This window comes from Trachurus japonicus, chromosome 6, assembly GCF_045865225.1.
Source record: "Trachurus japonicus isolate A0001 chromosome 6, Traja_1.0".
Classification (NCBI taxonomy): domain Eukaryota; kingdom Metazoa; phylum Chordata; class Actinopteri; order Carangiformes; family Carangidae; genus Trachurus; species Trachurus japonicus.
Window position 1 is genome coordinate 25,684,225 of NC_140912.1, and position 21,800 is coordinate 25,706,024.

The following is a 21,800-nucleotide window of genomic DNA, read 5'->3' on the forward strand; positions in this document are numbered from 1 at the left end:
TGTGTGGCTGCGTTTCATTTGTGGCCATGATGCTAATGCCGTTCAGTTGCAGAGGAGTCTCTCTAGTCATTTTTTTCCTTCAGTGTGTCCGCCCAATCACACCCAGGGGGAGAGGTTTCAGGACCCGGAAACATCAGAGTGGGTTCAGATCTGGTGGAGCAAACACATCTGAGCGTTTACCTTGACATATTATCTCTGAAGTTACTCCGTGGACAGCTCTCTCTGGATTAGTAGTAGTCAAAGCCCAGATATCCCCAGCAGTACATTTTCAGTTTCTCCTCTCGCTGCCAAAACTTGTTTACTAAGACAAATTTAAAAAAAAAGAAAAAGAAGAAAAAAATAATAAAAAAAAAAAAAGTGGGAGAGAAAACACTCACATATCCAGCTGACACAGCAGCTCTTTAAAACTTAAAAAGTGTGAATTGCCAGCGCATAAGAACATACGCCCACAAAGCTGCATGTGCGTGTGATAACATACACACATATTCTCACACATCTCCATCGCAGCGGCTCCAGCTGTTCCTTTTAACATCCAGCAACCAGGAAAACACACCCCACAATGACAGCAACAACAGCGATGCACTAAACTGGAAACCCAGATACTAAACCAACAACAAACTGTTGTGACTATTTAATTTGTACCTTGACACAATAATGTCCTCCCCCCGTCTCTTTTTAAAATGAGTTAAGAAATAATAAGGATTTTCTAAAATCTAGGTACGCGTGCCTCCTCCTGTGCTGTGAACAAGAGGTTGGTAAATATCACGCTCGAGTACAAAGAGGAGGAGAGATGATGAGATGCAAGGCTCTGTAGGAAATTAATCTTAGTAGGCATTAAAATGTCTTCCCCTCTTCTTCACACATTCACAAACCCTCCAGCGCTCAGATCCTCCCTCTTCATTGTTTTTTTTTTACTCCCTCCGTCACTCCCACCTCGTACTTCATCGCTCTCTTTCTCTTTTTCCTCAGCCCATTTGAAAGCTTTTTCGGTGTTTGTTGTTGTTGTATGCTATTACTGGGGAATCTGGGTTGCTGTGTATTCTGCTGGCTGCCAAACTGAAACCATTAGCTCTAACTTTAGAGCAATCGCTTGACACTTTGGGAAACACACGTATTTGTTTTCTCACTGAGAGAAGAAGAGACTAGAAGATCGATATTTCCTCACGGCTGCTCGGTAAATCTGAAGCTGCAGCCAGCAGACGGCTAGCTCAGAGTATAGCGTTAAGATTAGAAACAAGGGGGAAAACAGCCTGGTTCCCTGCAAAGATATAAAGATTATATAGATTATATAGCAACTCCAGATACTACAGCTGAGTTTCAGGTGCACGTCCTCTTGTTTCATACGAGAGGAAGAACAAACATGTTCCAGCTATAAGTCATCATAGGAGTAAACAGTGGGTAGAAGATGTCACAATTTATTTAGAGAGGTGAGGTTTAAATTCCAGATGATCAAAGAGGGTTCACGGTTGTTTAATGAGATACAACCGTGAAATAATCACCCACAAGCAACATATCCCCAAAGAGGGAGGCGTGGCCATGGCAACAGCATCACATGATGACTAATGGCTGAAGTAGAAATACTACACATGAGATGCCTAATAGACACTGGTAAATAAAGACAACATTCCACATGCATTACGTTCATCAGACCTAAATGAAGAGAAGGATGATTAAGAGAGTACTAATCCATAGTCAAAAATGTCTCCATACATTAAATGTAGCTAATTCCTGGGGTAACTGAATGCAATGTTAATTAACACATCTGATATCTGCCATTCAAGCCTTTAGAAATGCTGTCATCTGACTCGCAACCAGAGAGCAAATGAGTGTGTTTTCTCAAAATGTTTAATTATTCCTTTTTACCTAATTTGACAGTAATGAGAAGTGGAAGGTTATTACTTATTCACACAATTCATTTATTAGAGCATGTAAACTACAGTCATGCCATTACTGTTCCTCGCTTTAAACAACAGAGGCCCATATCCTCCTAGATTTATGTTTCAGTCCGTGTTCATCGGCATATTTACTGTTCTTGCTGGAGTAATTGTTAAAACAAGACTCTCTCTCTCTCTCTGACAGTTCTTCATCGTCCTGCTGATAATACTCCTGGCAGAGCTGATACTGCTCACCCTGTTCTTTGTGTACTCAGATAAGGTAAGTTCATTTTGTTTTCCCTGTTAAGGCTTATGTTTCTTACAGTTCCAGTTAGCCTAACACTACGCAGTCCGACACTTCGCCGCAGCTTATCCAGACTCTGTGAGGCGTTCACTGCAGTTTGAAAGCTTGCAAACACACAAACACACACACACACACACACAAGGATCACACACAACTGCACAAAGCAATAAAAGGTGTTAGAGTGATAAACATATCCATGTTTCAGCTGCTTCCGGAGGTCAGCGTGGGCTCTTTTTTTATATTTGGCTGTTTCTCAGGGAGGAGGTTGAATGTCTTCATTCTGCCGTTAACCCAAGAGTCAGAGGTTAGGCCCAGAAAATGGACTAATCCCCAGCAGTTGGCTCCCTGTAATTGGCCCCCATGCACATTTCCCATGACCCCTGAGCGGGCACGAGTCAGGTGTGCGTCTGTGCGGTGACAGCAGATGATGATATGTGAAGATCAGGGGATTATTTCCAAGCAAATTCTTCTCTGAGCTCCGTCAAGTTCAACTCTCTCCACTAATGTTTCATCCTCAAGATGACAAATGTCTTGCACAGGACATGGCAATGAAGTTTTCAAGGATACAGTGGTGATAGATAAGTCTATTTATATATTCAAAGTCTCTATGTCGCCCGGCCCTCGGGATGTCGGCTAATTCTCCCTCTTTGTTCTGAGGTTATTGCTCAAACTTAGTCTCTCAGGCAGATAAAGGAATTCATTTAGCAGCCAATCCATTCTCAGATTTGGATCAGGTCTCGCAGGCAAACCCTGTCAGGAGTAAATATGTCTGTTGCCTTATCTCCAAAATATTACCGGCTTAACTTTGAATATAAAAAAAAATAAAAATCCAAATGCTGATCCCTCCAGTGGAATTTAAATAGAGAGCCTCTTGACTTCACAGCAGGGCCTTCCCGTCACCTGTGAAGTATATAGGGGAGAGATAGCCAAGTAGGGCTGAGGATTGCTTAAATGAGAAATCTAATGAGTCCGCATTAATGAGCGAGAGGACATTAGCTGGGGGAGAGCTGCCTCACTCACATCACTTCCTGTGGAAAGCAACTGTGTTATGTGTTTGTTTCATCTTGTGTTTATTCAAGCTTCCAGCTAATGAGATATGAAACCATGATAATGCCGGTTGGCACCGAGTTTATTTCCCTTCACTGGCCTTCAAATGTCATTGCAAAGAAAGGCCATCAAAGCAAACTGTACTCTACGTTACTAGAAGTGGCTTTCTCTGACTGCTTCTAACTAAGACATCCAGGAAAATTGAAGAAGTTGTGCAGCGCTATTACTCTGATGGCATTATATGTTAAAGTGCGTCAGGATTAGATGAAGGATAATCGGTGTCCATCACACAAGGCCTTCAGACGCTGCTTCTTATTTTTATCCTGTCTTCTTCTGGCTTGCTTCGTCCCAGTGAGATCTGATATGCTGTGTGAGGCTCCCCTCATCCTCCGCTACAGGCTGTGATCAGAGGAATCGCTAATTCACTTCCCTTATTTGATCTCATAATCACAAGGCATTTATTAACAAGTCTGGAAGACGTACAGTAGTTGGCAGCTTTTAAACGTGCATCGACAGAGGCCCGCAAAACAGATGTTTTAGTCTTTCAAATAGGTCATCTTTAAGTCATGACTTAAGTCAGTCTTCAGTCATGTCGCCTCTGTGATCCTTCAAGGTGTCAAGCTGTCAGCGAGATGTGGGGAAGAAGTGAATATTCAGTACTTTTTTTTGACTCCTTTCATTCAGTCACCTCATCTCCCCCCGTGTTCCTGCCTTTCCAGCAGTTAAACTCTCCTTAAGAGGCGCAGCTCTTTTGTCTTAATGGAGAATTGCTTTCACATCTTCTTCGTTTTGCCGGCAGGTGCGGCTTGCGTACCCCCTCTTTGCCTCCACGGCCCGGCGCTGTTAAGCTCTCTGATTAAATGCCATGTAGAGGCCGTGGTATAATAAAGGCTGGCCCTGCAGTTAGCAACCAGCTGACTACAGCAGATGGCTGGGCCACAAACCAGATTACAGCCATCCGTCTTTAACGCTCTGACCTCATTGTGCCTCCATCGACCCAGCGCGCCGAGGCGAACACCGCTGAAGGTTTATTAGCTCGGAACGAGGAAGCAGAACCTGGCATGCAGAGGAGACCAGCTCTGGAGAGTGTGCATGTAGAGAGAAGGAGGAGGAGGAGGAGGAGGAGGAGGAGGAGGAGGAGGAGGAGGGAAAAACATGCAGGGTAGAGGTGGGAGGGTGGGCGGGGGAGCAAGTGGACACAGGTGAGAGAAAAGAGAAGGTGAGATATCAGCACCCAGAGAAAAAACATGAATGTGTTAGAGAAGAAATAGAGACTGACGAGTGGATCTAAAGAAGGAAAATGTGACAAAAGTGAGCGGTGTCACTTTAAAGGTGATTTATGCAAGTCTGGTCGCTTTTTCCGTTCATGTGCATTTGTGTTTAACAAAGCCGGCGAGAAAGTAATTAATGGAGTGGTTGATAATGTCATATTTCATATACGATGTTACGACGTGTATATTTGTGTAGTCTTATCCATCATAAACAAGAGATTAGAGGTTACGGGGTGCGTTTGTGCTGCGGTGCTGCTGAGACAAGATATGAGACACTGGGTCGGAGGTGCTGATCTTGCAAGGTTGGTTTTCAGTCCAAGAGACGATAGGTGGAAGGCAGAGAGCCTCCATTCTCCCTGTAACAATATTTGATATTTAACCATCACAATTACTCCGAAGCTGTTTGATTAAGGTAAAAATGTAGCGTAAAACGGTAAAAATCTTGCATAGTTCCTTTATAAAAAAAAAGAAAAGTGAGAGAGAGACTGAAGAGTGGATCAAAAGAAGGAAAATGTGACAAAAGTGATGAGCGGTGTCACTTTAAAGTTGTAGAGGAGTCAGCGATCAAGGTTTAGGCTGGTTTGGAGAACAAACAACAAGGCGTACCGCCGATGTGCTGCATTTGTTTACCAGCGGAGCGACTGTATGTTCAATCTGTGGTCACGCTTTGTTTTCTAGACCAATTACAGTCCAGTGTTGGGGGGTCTTTCCTCGCCTTGTCAACTGCCTCGGCCTCAGGCTACCAGAGCAACTGAGGGAATTAAGTATCCTGTTTAATGATGTGCTGTTGGGAACCTCTGACTCTGATGCTGTTTCTCTCCACATCATTTATTACACTTTGAGGGCAGTTAGCGAACACACTTGTCCAGAGCTGTGCAGCGAGCGCAACAGTGAAATACTGTTCGCTTCTGTTCTTGGGGTCACAGGAGTCAGAGGAGCTGATGATTAAAGCCCTGTCACTATACATATGATCCGATAATGAGAGAATAACGGAGCGCTTACAGAGCCACAATGGAGACAGTGTAATAAATTAGATGTGAAAAATGGAAGATTGGGCGTGTTGACCTGAGTTTATCCTTGAAGAGGGGATGTGCCTGTCACTTCGGTGTTTTGCTACTCTCTCTCTCAGCTGACTGGAGGTAAGCCAGAAGCGCCTCTGTGTGATCTGACAAAACAGGAAAAAGGCATCGCTTTATTTCACACAAAGCAACAGTCAAATAAGAGACAATTTTTTTTCTGGCTTATGCAGCTGTTTAAGACTTCACAGGAAGAGTCATGTTTCAAAAACGGAGGACGAGTGTGACGAGAGCGAGGGGAGTAGACAGAGCAGGAAAGGGATGTTAAAAGACTTCAGTAGTCCTGCAAAGTGGAAATACGGTGGAGTAGAGTAGAGCCACAGACTCTACATAATGTGAAGGAATGCGCCTTAATCCAGCAAAGGACTGTGTGCTATTTTTTACACACTAACTTAATATAACTATGATCAAGATGTGATTTGCTCATGAGCAAAGTATTAGACCTAAATTTAACTCTGTGGTCCAGACAGAGCTGCAGATCTGGCACAGATAACCTGCTGGTTTTCAGACAAGAGCTCGAGCTGCTTTTCCAAGTATTTCCACATCACCCATCATGGGTATATAGTATACTCATTTTCCAGTCTTCTGGTATTGTCTTCTATTCACCACCACCGCCACATCAACAACAACAGAAACAAAAACACTTTCTGTGGAATCCATCAGCACAGACTGACACCGAGACAGGAAGCTTTTTAAAACCCATCCGTCGGCTGCACTGCTTATCCATGCAGAGCCACAGGAGCCGATCCCGGTTGACACAGGGTGAGGAGGACGAGGTACAACCTGGACAGGTCGCCAGTCTGTCATAGAGATAAGCTCACACACACACACACACACACCCAACGCACACCCCACACGCACGATTTATAGTCTCTCCCCTCAACCTAGTGTGCCTCTCTGTGGACTCTGGGAGTAAGCTGGAGAACCTTGAGAGAGACTCCTCACAGGCGCAGGAAGATATAGTATGTATATACAAATAAAGACCAGCAGACTGTGGAAATGGTTCCTGGAAATGTAATAAATCTGCAACATTTCAATCTTCGTCAGACACTGCAGCCTTCACAAAGAGGAGAAGTCTCTAGACAAGGTGATTGTTATCTTCGTGATGCAGCCTCAGGTTGTTGAATCAGTCTTAGGTCATCTCTCTACAGAGGAAAACACAGCTTGAAGCAGAGGTCAGAGTTCGAACTCTTGCAGCTCATCAGGAAAGAAAGTTGTATTTGAAATACAATTCATAGGAGTTTAAAAACTACTAAATGATTAAACAATAATTGGAAAATGATTATTTTAGATGAGAGGTTCTTCAGTGAGTCGTTAGAGGTCTTTTAGCCTTGCTTGTCCTCCAGTAATGTGTAGTCGGCTGCAGCCCCATGTGCACAGAAGGTACTAAAAGCCGAAATTTTTATCTTGTTAGATTTTTTTTACACACTGTATGAACCATTTGTCTTATTTCACAGATGGGCTGTTTTCGTTGTTTACTGAACCACCTGCATAATCCTTTCTTTTTTTTCTTTTTTTTAAAAATGAAATTATACTGCAGAGACTGTAATTCATTTGGAATTAAACACTGTAACGTTGTTTGAAGATTGTAATTGCCCAAAGTGATAAATAGCAGTTGGGCACATGTGAATGAAACTCGGCACACAAAACACTAATTGCTCTTCTATGCACCCATCATACCACCTACTGTAAGTGAACAATGCTTTTTTCCTGTGTTGTGCGAGCATCTCTAAATGCTTCACAGCATTCACCAAACAGTCATCAGAGACACCGGTTGTTTACAAGCTGTTCTCAAAGGTAATACTAATGCAGGAAAAATAAAAACAAGGGATGCTACCAGGGCAGAAATACAGTATAGTCACCTACAATGTCACAGATCTGCCCTTTGCTGTCTGAGCAAGAAAACTGGATGTGTGGTGCACACACTGAACACAGAAGCACATGACAAAAAACTGAAAAACAAAACAAAAAAAGATCAAATCCTTCACGCTTTTTGAAAATTGGAGCAGTCAGCTCGGTCATGGTTTTGTACTCCACAATATTGAGTAAGCAGTGAGGCTCAATGTGTCTGCAGTCTGCACAATGACAGGTCCCACTGTACCTGATCCCCAAGGTGTTCACATCGTGTCACCAGATCTGTGACAGTGAGGAATCCTGCCACAGGAATTATTAATATCACCTCATACTGATCCCAGCACAGAGAATACACAAGTATTCCCAAGCATCTTTTTTTATCTTTATTTTCCAAGCAAAGAAACACGCCTGGACGACTTTGGTGAAGTTGAAAAAAAAAAACGGAAAAAACTATCTTTATAAAGTAGCTTTAATATTTTTTTCCAACTGGATGTATCATATTATAACAGTGACAGGCGTTTATCAGACGATCCACTATCCATTACAAACACTAAATTGGATGGAAAGCCTGCTCCTCCTTCCTTCACCATGTCATCATGTGTATATATATATATATCTGCACATCTCCCTCCGTTTTCTTCCATCTCTCCGTGACTCTGGAGACTCCTCTCCTCTTCTCCCGGCTGTCCAAGTTCAAGCCTTGTCTGTGATCTCTGTGATGAATGCCCCGTCCCGTGTTGCTCTGGTCAGCCCCACTGAGAAACGCAAACCATCTTATCTATGTAATGGCAAGGACGAGGATGCGTCTCAGCTGCTTTTGTCGTATCGCCACACATGAGGTATTGCATAAATGGCCCCCGTGGCAACTCTCAGGGACGAGATGTTGGCAAAACTTGCGGTGTCAGCTCAGTTGTTTGTGAGCAATTTCCGGTACCAGCAACACGAGTTTCAGGCGAGAAGTTAGTTTTTCCTTATCAGAAAAAAAAAAAAATAGGCTAATGCAACAAAGGATGTGTTTGTATCTGCTCCTTGCGCGAGGAGAAAATGGGTCAGAGTGTTGCATGATCAAATCCCTGTTTGTTCTGCAGTCATTTGTCTGCCTCTCGTTAGCAGTGAATCTGGATCATTAAGTTTAATTTCAGGCTCTAACAAAGACTTCCACACATGCTACTGAAGATGTGCAGAGACTTATCGGAGACTCAGACGATGATTTTTATTGTAGTGGAGGGGTTGGGGTTGGAGTTGGAGTTGGGGTGGGGTGAGGTGGGGGGGTTGCTCTGCTCTCTAGTGGCTGTGTTAGTGCGAGGAGTCAGTAATGAGCCAGCAGCATCACATACAGATGGAGAGGAGAAGATAGAGGATTAAAACAAAGTACAAGGCAGAGATTGATGATGCCGCTCCTCATCTCATTTTCCTGCACAAGGACAGATATGGTGGGGCCCGCAGCCCAGGGGGTGCAACACACACACACACACACACACACACACACAGATCTTCTCTGCATCAGCAAAGTTACAGAGCGAGACAGAGGAATGTGATGCGGAATAATACTAATCATATTTCAACGGTTTTAAAATCGTGTTTTAAATCAGTTTTGTGTGATTGATGATTACTAAAGCATGTTGTTGCCAAGGAAACTTTAATTAGTGAGTAAAACTGAGTAATATAGTTTAATACAACAAACAGCTTTTCGTTCCTTGCAGCTCAGAAGACGAGGGATTTAGACTCTGTCTTCACACCAATAAACTGATGAACCATTTAATTTAAAGCTTTATTAATTTACTTTTAGGGAAGTTTTAGTTTGTCTTTCATACAGCACAGCGCACACAGGTGGTCGGGCAACATTAAAATGTATTTTATAGGAGCAGACTTCTTGAGTTTTCCTGAGGATTTTACAGAGCGGTTCCCAAACAGCGTCTCGCTCAACAGCAGTCCTGCCTCTCTGCACAGAAGAGAAAGCGGAGAATAGCTGAAAGAACTTTGTTGTGTCAGGCAGTGACAGACATGATGCCGCTTCTTTTATTGTGCGCAGATCTTTTTTTAAACTCCAGGGCACACAGTCTGAAGCCTTAAAGCTTTAACTATTAAAGTAAGTGCATTCCTTTTGTTGTGATTTAAGTTGTGTTTCTTGTGATGCCGAAGTGTTACAGGACGGTTCTGGCAGTACATGTCATTTTTCCAGTAATAATTACCCTTTATCTGAAGCGCCTCTCAATCTGTCCTGGCAGTTAGCAAATCCCCACAGGCAGAGAGAACTGCAGGAGAACTAAAGCTCTGATTTTGTATCTCATTAACACATCCAATGAGATATTAATCTCCATCAGACATGGTACAACCCAGAGCACATTGTTGGGGTTCAGTCAAGAGGAAAGTGATTTGCTAGCACTGCTGAAGGGCATGTTGAAGCTGGGGGTGTGTGTGCGCGCGCGCGCGTGTGTGTGTGTGTGGAGCGAAGCGACACATGACACGTGTCAGATTTGCAGTCATCATGTACAAAGTCCAAGTCACTGTTGCTGAGGTATTTTTAGATGACAAGCGGAAAGGTTACCTGTAAGCCGTGTAGTTACTGTCACATTCCACTGGTATTTTGGTATCCACTGTTGCTGTCGCCCGTGTATTCATGCACTTCATCATAATTAGTCTGCTCATACAAAAAGGAACCCCAGGTTCAATCATACGCAGTAACGCAGCCCACCAAAGACACTTAAAAGCACTTCCCTGCATGCCGTGGATATCACCATTATCATCTACATATGTATGAAAAAGACATTAATGGTGCAGAAAGATGAAAATAATGTGAATCCACACTCGCAAACTCTTACGCTTCAGCTGCCCTACTATAATATGAATATTATAATGAATGCTTTAACTCAATTCACAGTTGTCAGTCTGACCAAGGCCGGTGCTGCTGTGTCTTTTTGCCTCCAGGTGAGCGAGAACGCCAAAAAGGACCTGAAGGACGGCCTGGCTCTCTACAACTCAGAGAACAACATAGGCCTGCGAAACGCCTGGAACATCATCCAGGCTGAGGTAGGCGGACTCCACGCCGTGCATCGCATCAAGTATTAGCAACATTAGCATGGTTGTTAAATCAAGCAAAACATTGTAGGGATATAAAAATGCATAGTTGTACTGAAACCTCCCAGCTAATGTATTTCCTGGCTTGCAGCTGTGGCATTAATGCAGCATTAAAAGTCGAAAACTCGCCGTTGAAGTCCATTTTGTTCCATTATTGTAGCGCTCTAATGCAAAGGACTAATTACTATTCTTGATACATTATAGCATTAAATATTGTGTGTGTGTGTGTTTGTGTGTGGCCTTTACAGTGGAAGTGCTGCGGTGTGATAGCATACACAGACTGGCACGAGGCACTGAAGGAGACGGTAGTTCCTGACCGCTGCTGCCAGGAGCATTACCAGAACTGTGGACGTAACTCCACCAACATGTTCTGGAACAGGGTGAGTTCACTTTGTAAGATAAATGGCGACATGTTCACACAAATACACACAAACTTGAAAGGATTGGATTAGAAGAGTGGCTGTAGTGGGCACAGAGCTCCTGTTTGAAGTGACAGTTGCTTTTTGGAAACTCAATCAAATGACTACAACGAGGCCCAAGACGACTGTCTGCAACAGAGACAAAACATACTACAAAGAGAAAACGGAAACGACGACAGACAGACACAAATTGACTGTAATGAAACCCCAAAATCTCTACAAAGACGTGCGGAACGATCGGAAATGCAAAATCGCTACGACGGGGACGATGGACCCGGGCAAGCTAGGACACAAGATGACTACAAAGAGACTCGAAACAAATCACAGAACGAGATGCACAACAACTATTAAAGTGTCACAAAAACGACTGCAAAGAGACACAAACCCACTACAAAGTTTAACAAAACAGACGCATAGACACAGAACCCACTACAAAGTGAGAATACAAGGACGACAGACTTACACAAAGACAGTGAACTGACCACGAGCGACCCTGGCCATGTCCTTGGAGGACATTTTGCCTTTTTTTCCAGTGTGGGTGGGGTGGCATAGGGGTTTCTTGAATGCACCCTTATTATCAGTTAACAGATATTACGGCGTGCAGATCATCAGCCATATCCACAAGGTCTTCTTTAAAGTCATGTTTGAAGTTTTGTTTGCATATAAACAGCTTTAAGTAATGATTATATTGCCCTAAGCCAAGCCAACACGACTGATATTAGTTCAGGATTCACAAGGGGACATAAAAATCATAAATCTTATGCATCTTTAATCTTCACTCCATCTGTTCACTGCCTGCTCTTACAGGCCTCTGTGAGTAGTTAGAGCTTTAAAGTTTTCCTCCTATTACTAGATTCTGGTCACGCTGGATTTTTTTCCATTATGCATAAGACAAAAGCTTTTTTTATTATTATTTTCTCAAAAACCTTGCAGTTCACCAATCCCCTCCTCCACCACCACCACCACCACCCCTATTACAAGTTTAATCTTGTGTTGGTCTGGCATGTGGTTTGTTAGCAGGTCCAAAGTAGGGGATTAAAAGCTGTAATATAATTGCCAAAATGAGAATAGGCAGACATTGAGCTGGCCCACAGGGAAACACACAGCACTAAAAGCTTGTGTGTGTGTGTGTGTGTGTGTGTAATCCTGCCCAGAGGAGGAGAGACGGCCACACACTATAAAGTTAAGACTTACACGCTGCCTCAGCACCCACACTCAACGAGGGGGCACCACTCTGCTACTGAAGCCACCATTACATCCTTCACCCCCCACCTCCACCTCCTCCCTGTCAGTGAGTGACCTTGGCTTGAACCCATGCAGGAAGGAGAGAAAGTGCACATACATATATGCCCCATAAGTCTGAATACAGAAGCCGCCGTTCATGGGTAATTTACTTTTACTTTTAACACCTCCATCCAGCCGTTCATTCATCCGAGAGTCTTTCTCATGCATTTTTTCTGGGGGAAGCGTGAACTGGATGGATTTCTAGGTGACCAAACAGGCTGCGAGCGGCCAAGTGACACAATTCATCTGTCAACACTGAAAATGCACATTTTCTTAGTGGAATCTTTAACGAGCTTTTGTTTCATCTCAGGGCTGCTTCGAGAAAGTGGAGGAATGGCTGGATGAAAACAAGCACCTGCTGGGAACCATAGGCATGGTCATCTTGGTAGTGCAGGTAGGAGGCAGGCTCTGTGATAAATTGTTTTTTCCCCTTCTTCCTCTCTCTCTCTCTCTCTCTCTCTCTGTTTTTTGTTTCGTCGCCTCTCTCCCATTTATTTTGCCTCCCATTTTTCTTCTTTTGCTTTGTGTCTGGGTGCATTTGTTTGTGTCTGCCTGTCAGGCAACTTGAAAAAAAACAAAAAAACACATGTGCATCCAGTGGCCTCTGCGCCACCAAACATCTACTGAGAAACCGGTGAGGCCAGTGATCAGTGGGCGTCATGAGCACCCACACATCTTGAAATATTGAAGCCGCTTTCTTTCTGCACCCCTGATCCTGTCTGGGAGAATCAAAGCCACCTGGCTCTGTGCCAAACAGGCTGTAGTCATGTATAGGAACCATCTGAAGATAAGCAGAGCAGAGATAGTGAACGTAGAGGAGATGGTATGGAGTCACAGATTAAAGGCTTGGTTGAGAAGAAGGGATAGATATTCCTCTGGTCGTGTGGTTTCTCTTTTTGCCTTAAACTCGCTTTACATCTACATCTATCTCTCCTTGCACAGTCTCACTTTCACTTTCTTTCCAATAGTTTTTCCTCCTCCTCCTTAGGGATTGGGTCCTACAGTACAGGTGTCTTTTACTGTAGATGGAACAAAGCAAAGCACAGCAAATTTCTTTTATTTTCTCCTCAGGTTTGCACAAATGTGGCTGCTGGGCCAGTTTTTGCAGTCTGTGTTTATTTGCTCCAGACAGAATGTACAGACGTCGTCGGCTGCAGATAGCTAACGACGCATGTGGGTACGAGTGTATACCTGTGTGTGACAGCTCAGACTCCGACTGATCTCATCACAACTCCAGTTCTTTCTGTAATCTCTTCCCGTCTCTGTCTGTTTTATATGAAATGTTGTAACGTGAAGTTTTGGAGTTCAAGTTCAATTATTTTTTTTTAGCTTTTGCAGACTTTTTTTTTATGTGCAGCACCACTGTGGGTAGTAATAGACAGCGAGGTCCTGGGTTCAGATGTAGAGGCAGTCGGTTGTAGAGTTTTTACATGTGGTGGAATGATTGCCTGTCTATACGCGCCTCGCTGATTGATTGACAGCCTGTCCAGCGTACCTTTCCCCCCTGTCTAATGGAGGCTGCTATATAGACTCCCACCGCCCAACAGGTAGATAGATGGATGCATGGCTGGACGGTCGCGTCTTTGATTTACTTTGCGCTGCCTTGACCGAAATGTTTTTTGCACTCGCCCCAACTTTGTATTCACTTTACACTTCATCTGAAATTCACTTCACATTCACACACAGCTCTGCTCTGTCCCGGGGTCAGACTCTCCAACAATGGCTGTCTGTGCTGCACCTTCCTCCCCCCTCTTTAAGTCTGTTTAATCTCTTGCACCTACCAAACCTATCTGCCTCCGCTTCACCTTCTAATCCTTATATCTCAGCTCCAACATAGTAAAAAAAATTCTGTTGTCAGCCTAACTTCCACCCGCTGTCCTTGAAATCTTACATATTACTCACTTAATATTTCTGTTCATGCTATGTCTCAACTCCTGCACCTCAATTCCTACTTCACCCTTTTTCATGCTTTCTACATTCGTCTTCTTGCTTTACCCCCCCCACCTCCCCGTCCTCTTTGCCCTCTGTGGTCCTGTCTACGGCTGTGCTCATGCATGACAAGCCTTCGCTCGGCTGATCTGTGAATCCACGGTTCGTTCAGATAGAAGTGGCCTCGCTATGAAATCCCAGTGTTGAGTTTTATAGGACCCCGCACATTCCTTGTGTCCGTAGGGGGGGGGGAAACGGAGCTGGAGCTTTAGTGAAAGTTCACACCCACATAGAGGGGGGGGGGGTGTGGGGGAGTAAAGGGGCATTGTACAGTATATTCGCCGACTTTAAATCAATATGTGTTCAAGACAAGATCACACCCTCTACTTTCATGCTCACATGCTTCTTATTCTAACTCGCTCCGACTCCGACTCTCTTCTATCTGTCTGTCTGACCCTTATCTCTTCCTCATCTGTTCATTTCTTCTCCAAACACACACACACACACATGCACACACACTTTGCACATGCAGAGCACTGACAAATATCGGCTCTGTTTGGTGACTGATAAGGTCTTTGGGCAGAATTAAACACTGCAAGACCGACTCAGCTGACATTAATTTTAATGATCTCTCCCTCTCTCTACACACACACTGATTCAGGTGACGGCCAGGAGAGTCGAGAAATAGACCTTGAGCTGTCAGATTAGAAGACTCGAAGACACAGTGAGAGACATTGCAAGTCTGCACTGTTACATAATGTCCAGAGGCACAAAGAAGTTGCTTATGAATGATTTAGACTTCCAGCCTGCACCAATCAGCCACACAACATTAACAGTGGTAACTGGTTTTAATGCCGAGGCTGTATTGTGTACGTGACAGGCAGTGGAAAGCCGCTGCAGATGTAACACTATCCACAATGGCTTTAGAAAGAAACCTCAGCAGTCTTTATATATTCTTAATCGTGGACGGATGATTGAGCCTTGAAGAGTCCTGCAGGACCGACTGTCACGCTGTCTCGCTCACAGACCGAATGAAGGAGACAGTTTAAACTTCCTGTGCATGTCTGAGCTGCACCGATGAGCCATATGTTAATAGCTGTGTTGGTGTTGAAGCTTTATTTTTTTATTGGTAATACCATCTCAGCTGGATAGCACTTTGTGTTTTGATTGACATTGGCATAAGGTGGCATTTTCTCTCCAGCAGCCGCCTGAATTAGGCTCAGACTGAAACTAAAGGAAGAGAATCAGCAGCTTTCCCAGGCTAATCACATACTGTAGAAATCCCCAGTGGAGCCTGTTTGCAGGAAGTCCACGTTGCCTTTTTTTTTATTAGACTATGCACCATACAGTACTTTGCACTTTCCCTGCTATCCCAACTTTTGCCAGATAATGGTTTTAGGATCAGCCTTGTGACTGTGTTTGATGTGGGAGTATCAGGGGTAATGGAAACTTCAAAGAGATAGCTGGCTACTTTGATTTAGTGGCATCTCAATTTACTTCATTGACTTAATGCTTGTGCACGCTGTACATTTTTTCCATCACAAAGATTCCAGAGCTCGCGTTTGAAGGCCATCGGAGAGAGAGAGAGAAAGAAAGAGAGTGAAGGAAAATGTGCTTGCGCCTCACCACAGGAATTATTGTGCATCAAAACACCAACCAGCCCAAGGCATCAACATCAAAAAAAAAAAAAAAAAACAGATCACACAGACATACACATGCAATATATATATCATACACAGACACCAGTATATACATTGTACATATACAGATTCACTCAATCTCCTTTCTGCTCTCCTCCACAGCTCCTGGGCATGGCGTTCTCCATGACACTGTTCCACCACATCCACAGAACGGGGAAGAAGTACGACGCTTAGCCTCGCGGCGTGAAGGAGACGCCCGATGGAGAGGAGCCCCACTGCCTGATGGGATAAGACTCTTGATTTTAACATCCCAACTCCCACCACCCAACCCCACCCCACCCAACTTGATAGCCTCTTTAGAGCATCCTTTGCCCCCACCCCGCCACCCGCACCACTCGCCCCCAGACCCTCTGTACAGATTCCAGCTGTGTTCCCGCGCTCTGATCTGCTCTTTCCTCTCACCATTCATTTTGCCAAAGAGTAACACAACTGAAAGAGAAGGGACACCTACTTTTGGCAGAAGGAAGAGAATCCCATTGGTTGTCACTCCTCTTGAGTGTTTTTTATGTCTTTTTTTTTTTTTTTTGCTTGGTCTAACATTTTGCTGGAAGGAAGAACAGACTTTGAGAGAATGAAGACTTTACTAATGCCCACTCTCCCATCCCCACCACCACCGCCACCACAGACGCAAAGCGAACATATGAACTGATAGTACAGTACCCTCCACCTCTTGTGGAGTCTGTGGAGTTGGTTTTTTGTTTTTTTTTTCTTCTTTTTCCTCATGTTGAATAAATTCAAGCCCCCAATTTTCCTTTGTAATGAGAAATGTTCCAACATGGCATGCTAGTTTTCTACTTCACTGATTTACCTCTGTTGTCGAAATGTCAAACACAATTTCATTTTTTCTCGTTTATTGTTTTTTTTTTTTTTTTTGTAAGTGTGACATCAACGCTCCTGTGGAATGTAAGTGTTGAACAGATCAGTGCAATGAGCTCTCAGACATGCAGTGTGTGTGTGTGTGCGTGTGTGTGTGTGTTTGGCGCGGGAGGGGAGGGGGGGGGTGTTGAATATGAATTTGAAGTGACATCAGCGAGGAGGGGCCTAATGTAATCCATGATTTCTAGATTTTTTTTCATTTGGTTGTAGAGGTTTGGGTAAAGTGAGCGTGATGGAGGAACATCGTGTCGGCGTGTGAGGAATCATCAGTGGATTTATTTCGGAGCAAATTCTGCAATATCCTCGGAATAACAAGTTGTAACACACAAATCTGCTTGTGAACACACACACACAGAGACACAGACACACACACTTTGTGCCACCTCACAGCAGCAGCAGCAGTATTTCCATTCCCTATGAGACAATACAAATGGTGTAAAATGGCTGTTTATTAGAGCTCCACCAGGACTGTCAAGTGAAGAGATCTGGGGTGATGAAGTTCCCCCGTTGAGAATACAGACTGAACTGTCTGTATGTCTCTATGAGTGAGTGTGTGTGTGTGTGTGTGTCTGTGTGTGTGTGTGTAGCTTTATGGGTGTGTTTTATCACATTGTCCAAGCTGCAAAGGAAAAAAAAAATAAAACTGAGCATAGAAATCCAGAGAAACACGGGCACAAGGGGCAAAACCAGAGCAGACATGTTGTCTCGCTGCTGCCATCAATTGAGTTGGCGGAGGCGGCTCGAGCCTTTCTCCTCTATATTCTTGAGATCTCATCCATTCGCTCTGCCCTCCTTATTCTTTCTCTCCCTAGCTGTCAACTCCCTCCTGCCTCCATCTCTCTCTTCTTTTCACCCTAATTTTCTTCCCCATGTGGCAAAACGCAATGAGCTTTCTGTTTTTCTTTTTTCTTATTGCTCCCAACGTTGCACCCAGTATCTCTGCCGACATTCCCGCTGATCACGCAGACCCACCTCTGGTTTGCAACTTCTCTGATTATTCTCAAGCTCCTTTCTTTCTTTTTTTCCCACCGCCAACAGAGGAGAGGGGGTTGGCGGGTGTGTGTGTAGGCAGATCAAAGCTGAGACGGATAGGTATGGCAACAGCTCTGTAGGACATGTCTGTTTATGTGTGTTTACCGCTGATTCGCTGCAGGAGGCCTGTGCATCAGTCTGCCTCCTTAAGACTGAAAATACACTTCACCTGCTGTGGCGACTCTGAGAAAATGCCTTCCAGTGTGTCTGCTCTGAGCTTTTCATTTCCTATATGTACATACAGGACTTGCTCATTGTTCTAAGATAATAATAGCTTTGATTATGATTACATCATGCCAGGAGACACTTTAAAAGTCAGATATATTCCCTCAATGTACAGGAAAACTGCATGTGCAACAGGTCAAAGTGGAAACAGGAAGTTAAGCCAGGGTTGTTTTCGCCTTCATTCACAACAATGCCGTATTCAGATGCAGGAGTGGGTGCTAGGAGCTGTTCACATTTTGCACGTCAGTCGGAGACATATGCAGATTTTTTTAAGACCATTTCCACTGCTACCTACAGTTAAAGCCTCCAGGGTGCAGTATATAAAGGTGTTAACTGCCTCAGGCGCAGTCTGTGCACAGCAAGAAAGTTTTGTAGAGCGATGTCATGGATGTGTAAAAAGTTGTTACTTGTGTTTTAACAGCCCATACGACTGCTCAGTTTCTTCCAAATCTGTTGCTTTTTCTTTTTTTTTGTGGCCATTTTACTGCTGATGTGGCGGCATCCAAAATCACTCCCCCATTCTCTCATTCACAGCTCCCTATATAACAGACAGTTGAATAAATTTGCATCGTTGCTCAGAGGATAAATTCACTGTAAACACAGAGTACTATGTGCTAGGAAAGGGTGTGATTGTGGAAACAGGTTGCATTTTCTTAATCCTTTACCTAATCCAACCTTCAAAGCTCCAATTGATTCTTTTGTTTCTCCAGCCCCCCTGATGACCTATTTCAATTAGTGGAAAAGTCTGGGATGTGGGCGGTAAATCAAGATGTCTAGAGTCTGCTTGTTTGTTTCTCGGGCCTGTCAAGACTTCTGTATCGAAGTGTGCTGCCACATTCCCACATCTCAAAAACGATGCCCCGAAACTACAAAGATTTAGGTCATGCTGTAATAATCTGAAATCGTTTATTATCAGAGGAGGACAGGTGATCGTCCGTCTGCTGCTGAAAGCCGAGTAGAGAAATCATTGGGACCAGAAAAGCCTGTCGTTCTAATTTTCTTTTTTTCCCAAGGTTGAGATTTGGGTTGTTGAGTGTCACTTTAGAGGAAACCTTGGGACTCAGACACAGTGCAATGCTGCTACAGTTACTAACAAATAGAAACACCCAGGTTCACCCAGTCTGGTTCCCTGAGGTCCTTAACATTTTTTTTTCTTTTTTATCATCGGTTTTGAAATTGAAAACTGAGTGACACACTGTAAAGACAAGGAGAAGGAGAAGGGTCTCTGTGCATCATCAGGAAGCAACAGATTTGGGTTGCGATGTGCAGCGACCCTGCTGGCTGTGATTCACTGCCTTACCCCCGTCCATCCATATGCTTCAACTCCTCTTGTTGTGTCCACAGGAGGGGTGGGGTAGGGGGGCTAAACATGACAGCTGCTGATGTACAGCTCAGGCACGAGTGGTCACATCGCCTCTGCTTGGCTGCCTCCACAAAGTCTACACATCCTTTATTTACTGCCTCGATCTGCTCTACACACACACACATACATGGCGCTACATATACAGTAGCTGGCAGCGACAGTACGGTAGAAATACAGCTGTGGCTCTTTGAACGCCTCGAAAGCAGCTGTAAGGTAATTTCTCTACCCAGGAGAGGTTATTGCAGGAATAGGCCTCGCTGTTACAGTCCCTGTGCATGCATGAGACTGCAAATGTATCCTCACTGCAGGCAACGGAGTTCTGAAGGAACGCAAGATAAATATTATTTTTTGTTGTGTTGCTTTGTCTTGCATTGGGGTGTGGAAAAGCGTTTAATAATGTCAGAGGTGTCACAGCCAAAAGCCAAATCTGGTGTCTTTCTCCGAAAAAACCTGACGTCATACTTCAGAGACGCAGCCTGCAAACTCTGTAACTCGTTGCCTCCGACTGATCTGACTGAGCTGACATTCTGACATTTTCTCCTCCGTGTGAACTCCCTCTCAGCTCTGCCACCGTCACCCAGTTTTCATGTCAGAAAATGTTCCCCCATGTTTTTTGTTTTTTTGTTTGTTTTTTTAGAAAGCAGGGATGAATGCTATTTTAACAAAAAAAAAGATCTAAAAAAAAAAGAAATAAAAAGCTGTTTCATGTTATTTTTGTACATTGGATGTCGCTGTTTTCATGTTTGTTTTTATACGATATACTGTTTTTCTTGTTGTAGGCTGTTTTACTGTCTTTTTTTTAATTATTATTATTATTATTAATTCATGACAGAGGCTCTTTGTCGCACATTATGAGAACATGACACCATTAAGCATTTGTTTCGAAGAGGATTAGTCTTCACGATGTTCCTCTACAAGGTGCAAATATGCCTTTCTGTCTTAACATTGCTACAGGCAGTGAAAGTAATTAAGTCAGAATTGATAGAGAGGGAAACATTTGGCTTATAGCATCGGGCGGGCGAGGCCCACAAAAGACAGACTGCACGCTTGTCGACGTGCTTCTTCGTGTTAAGATCTAGTTTAATTAAATTAGGGTGTGCTGCTATAATTTGCAGTATGTCTTTTTTAAAACTGCCAGTGTAAGGCCCATTATGTATTTCTAGAGCATGAACTATTAGATGACACCGCAGCACAGAGCTAATGTTACGACAGTCTCAGTATCAGCGCTGTAGCCTACGTTAGCCCAGGATGTAAATATGCTCATTTTACAACTGATGTAACTTGCTTTTTACCTCTGCCACTTGTACTCACATTTTCACACAGTTTATTGGGCCCTCTACTAATTTTTAACACGCCTAACAACCCACGCTCTTCTGTGCTCATTTACAGACATATCCACCACCTTTATGTTGTTCATCTTCTCATGTTTGATAGTTTTCCCTGCCTCCAGTTTCCCCCCTTCGAAGTGCAGGAGCAGTGTAAATTTGATGTAAATTTGTGTTTTCTTTCTTGTCAGTATGGTTTTCATATTTTATTTGACTGCATTTGCATCTTGTAGTAAGACACATTTCCTTATGTTTATTTTAATTTTTTGTTATCTTTGGAAGGAATATTAAGTTTCCCCTCTTATCCATGGAAGCACTCCCAGAGATGGTAAAGGAAGAATGCACAGTAATTGGGTTTTGTCTGCTGTGAAGAATTATGAGAAGTAGAATCTGTTTTTTATTTCATTTATTTTATTTTTTTTATTTTTTTGCCACCCTCAACATATTATTTCTGTAATCTCTTCCTAATCCTTCCCCTCCGTGCTAATGTTGAATATCTGAGCAGTGGAAATGTATGCTCTAGAAATGGTGTGTTTGATGTTGTGTTCTGCTGGGTGGCACTATCTGATACCTGCCAGCCTTGTCCTGTGGAGTTTTCTGCTACATGTGAAAGCACTCTGAATATCTATACTAGGTGGTGCACTACCTTCTCTCTTTATTCTCTAAATCAACTATTTTTTAAATAAAGGAAAGAGTGTCACAAAAATCCCACGATACCGTACGCTCATTGCCTTTCATGTTTAATGACTCGACGCTCCTGATGTGCTCCTTTTTATATGTCATTGTCAATTATATAGGCAGTGTTTTATACAGCGTTTGATGCTGATTTTTTTTTTTTTTTTTGCGGTTGGGAGACAGGACTTGGCATGAACAGCAAAGTGAAGCTGTGTCACAGCACATCGCACGGTGTATTTAGTAAAAGAGAGTGGCATAGCTGCCTTAAATGGCCTCTATTTAAAAAAAACATAACAAAACCTTGAGGGACTGTTTGTCCTAAAGACGCTGAGATGAGCTAATGGTAGTCAGAGTGTGAAAAGGGTTTTTTTTCTTTTCTTTTCCACTTTTTTTTAAGAGAAAGAGAGAACAAAAGGAAGATGATGATGAAAGTGGGAACTGTCGCCAATTTGTTTCTCCCCACCATTG

General features: G+C 43.5%; 1 protein-coding gene across 3 annotated transcripts in view; it reads left to right on the plus strand.

The window, feature by feature from the left end:
• tspan9a (tetraspanin 9a) overlaps positions 1 to 17,355 on the plus strand; it is a 153,418-nt gene extending 136,063 nt beyond the window's left edge. For 2 of the 3 annotated variants that reach the window (XM_085780015.1, XM_085780016.1), the window contains exons 4-8: positions 2,080 to 2,154; positions 10,355 to 10,456; positions 10,753 to 10,884; positions 12,518 to 12,601; positions 15,939 to 16,198. In XM_085780015.1, the coding sequence (XP_085636141.1) occupies positions 2,080 to 2,154; positions 10,355 to 10,456; positions 10,753 to 10,884; positions 12,518 to 12,601; positions 15,939 to 16,010 (465 nt within the window). In that variant the 3' untranslated portion in view covers positions 16,011 to 16,198. Of the gene's footprint in view, positions 1 to 2,079; positions 2,155 to 10,354; positions 10,457 to 10,752; positions 10,885 to 12,517; positions 12,602 to 15,938 lie in introns of all 3 variants that reach the window. The other variant, XM_085780014.1, reaches the window with a different exon arrangement.
• Positions 17,356 to 21,800: the final 4,445 nt, after the last annotated feature.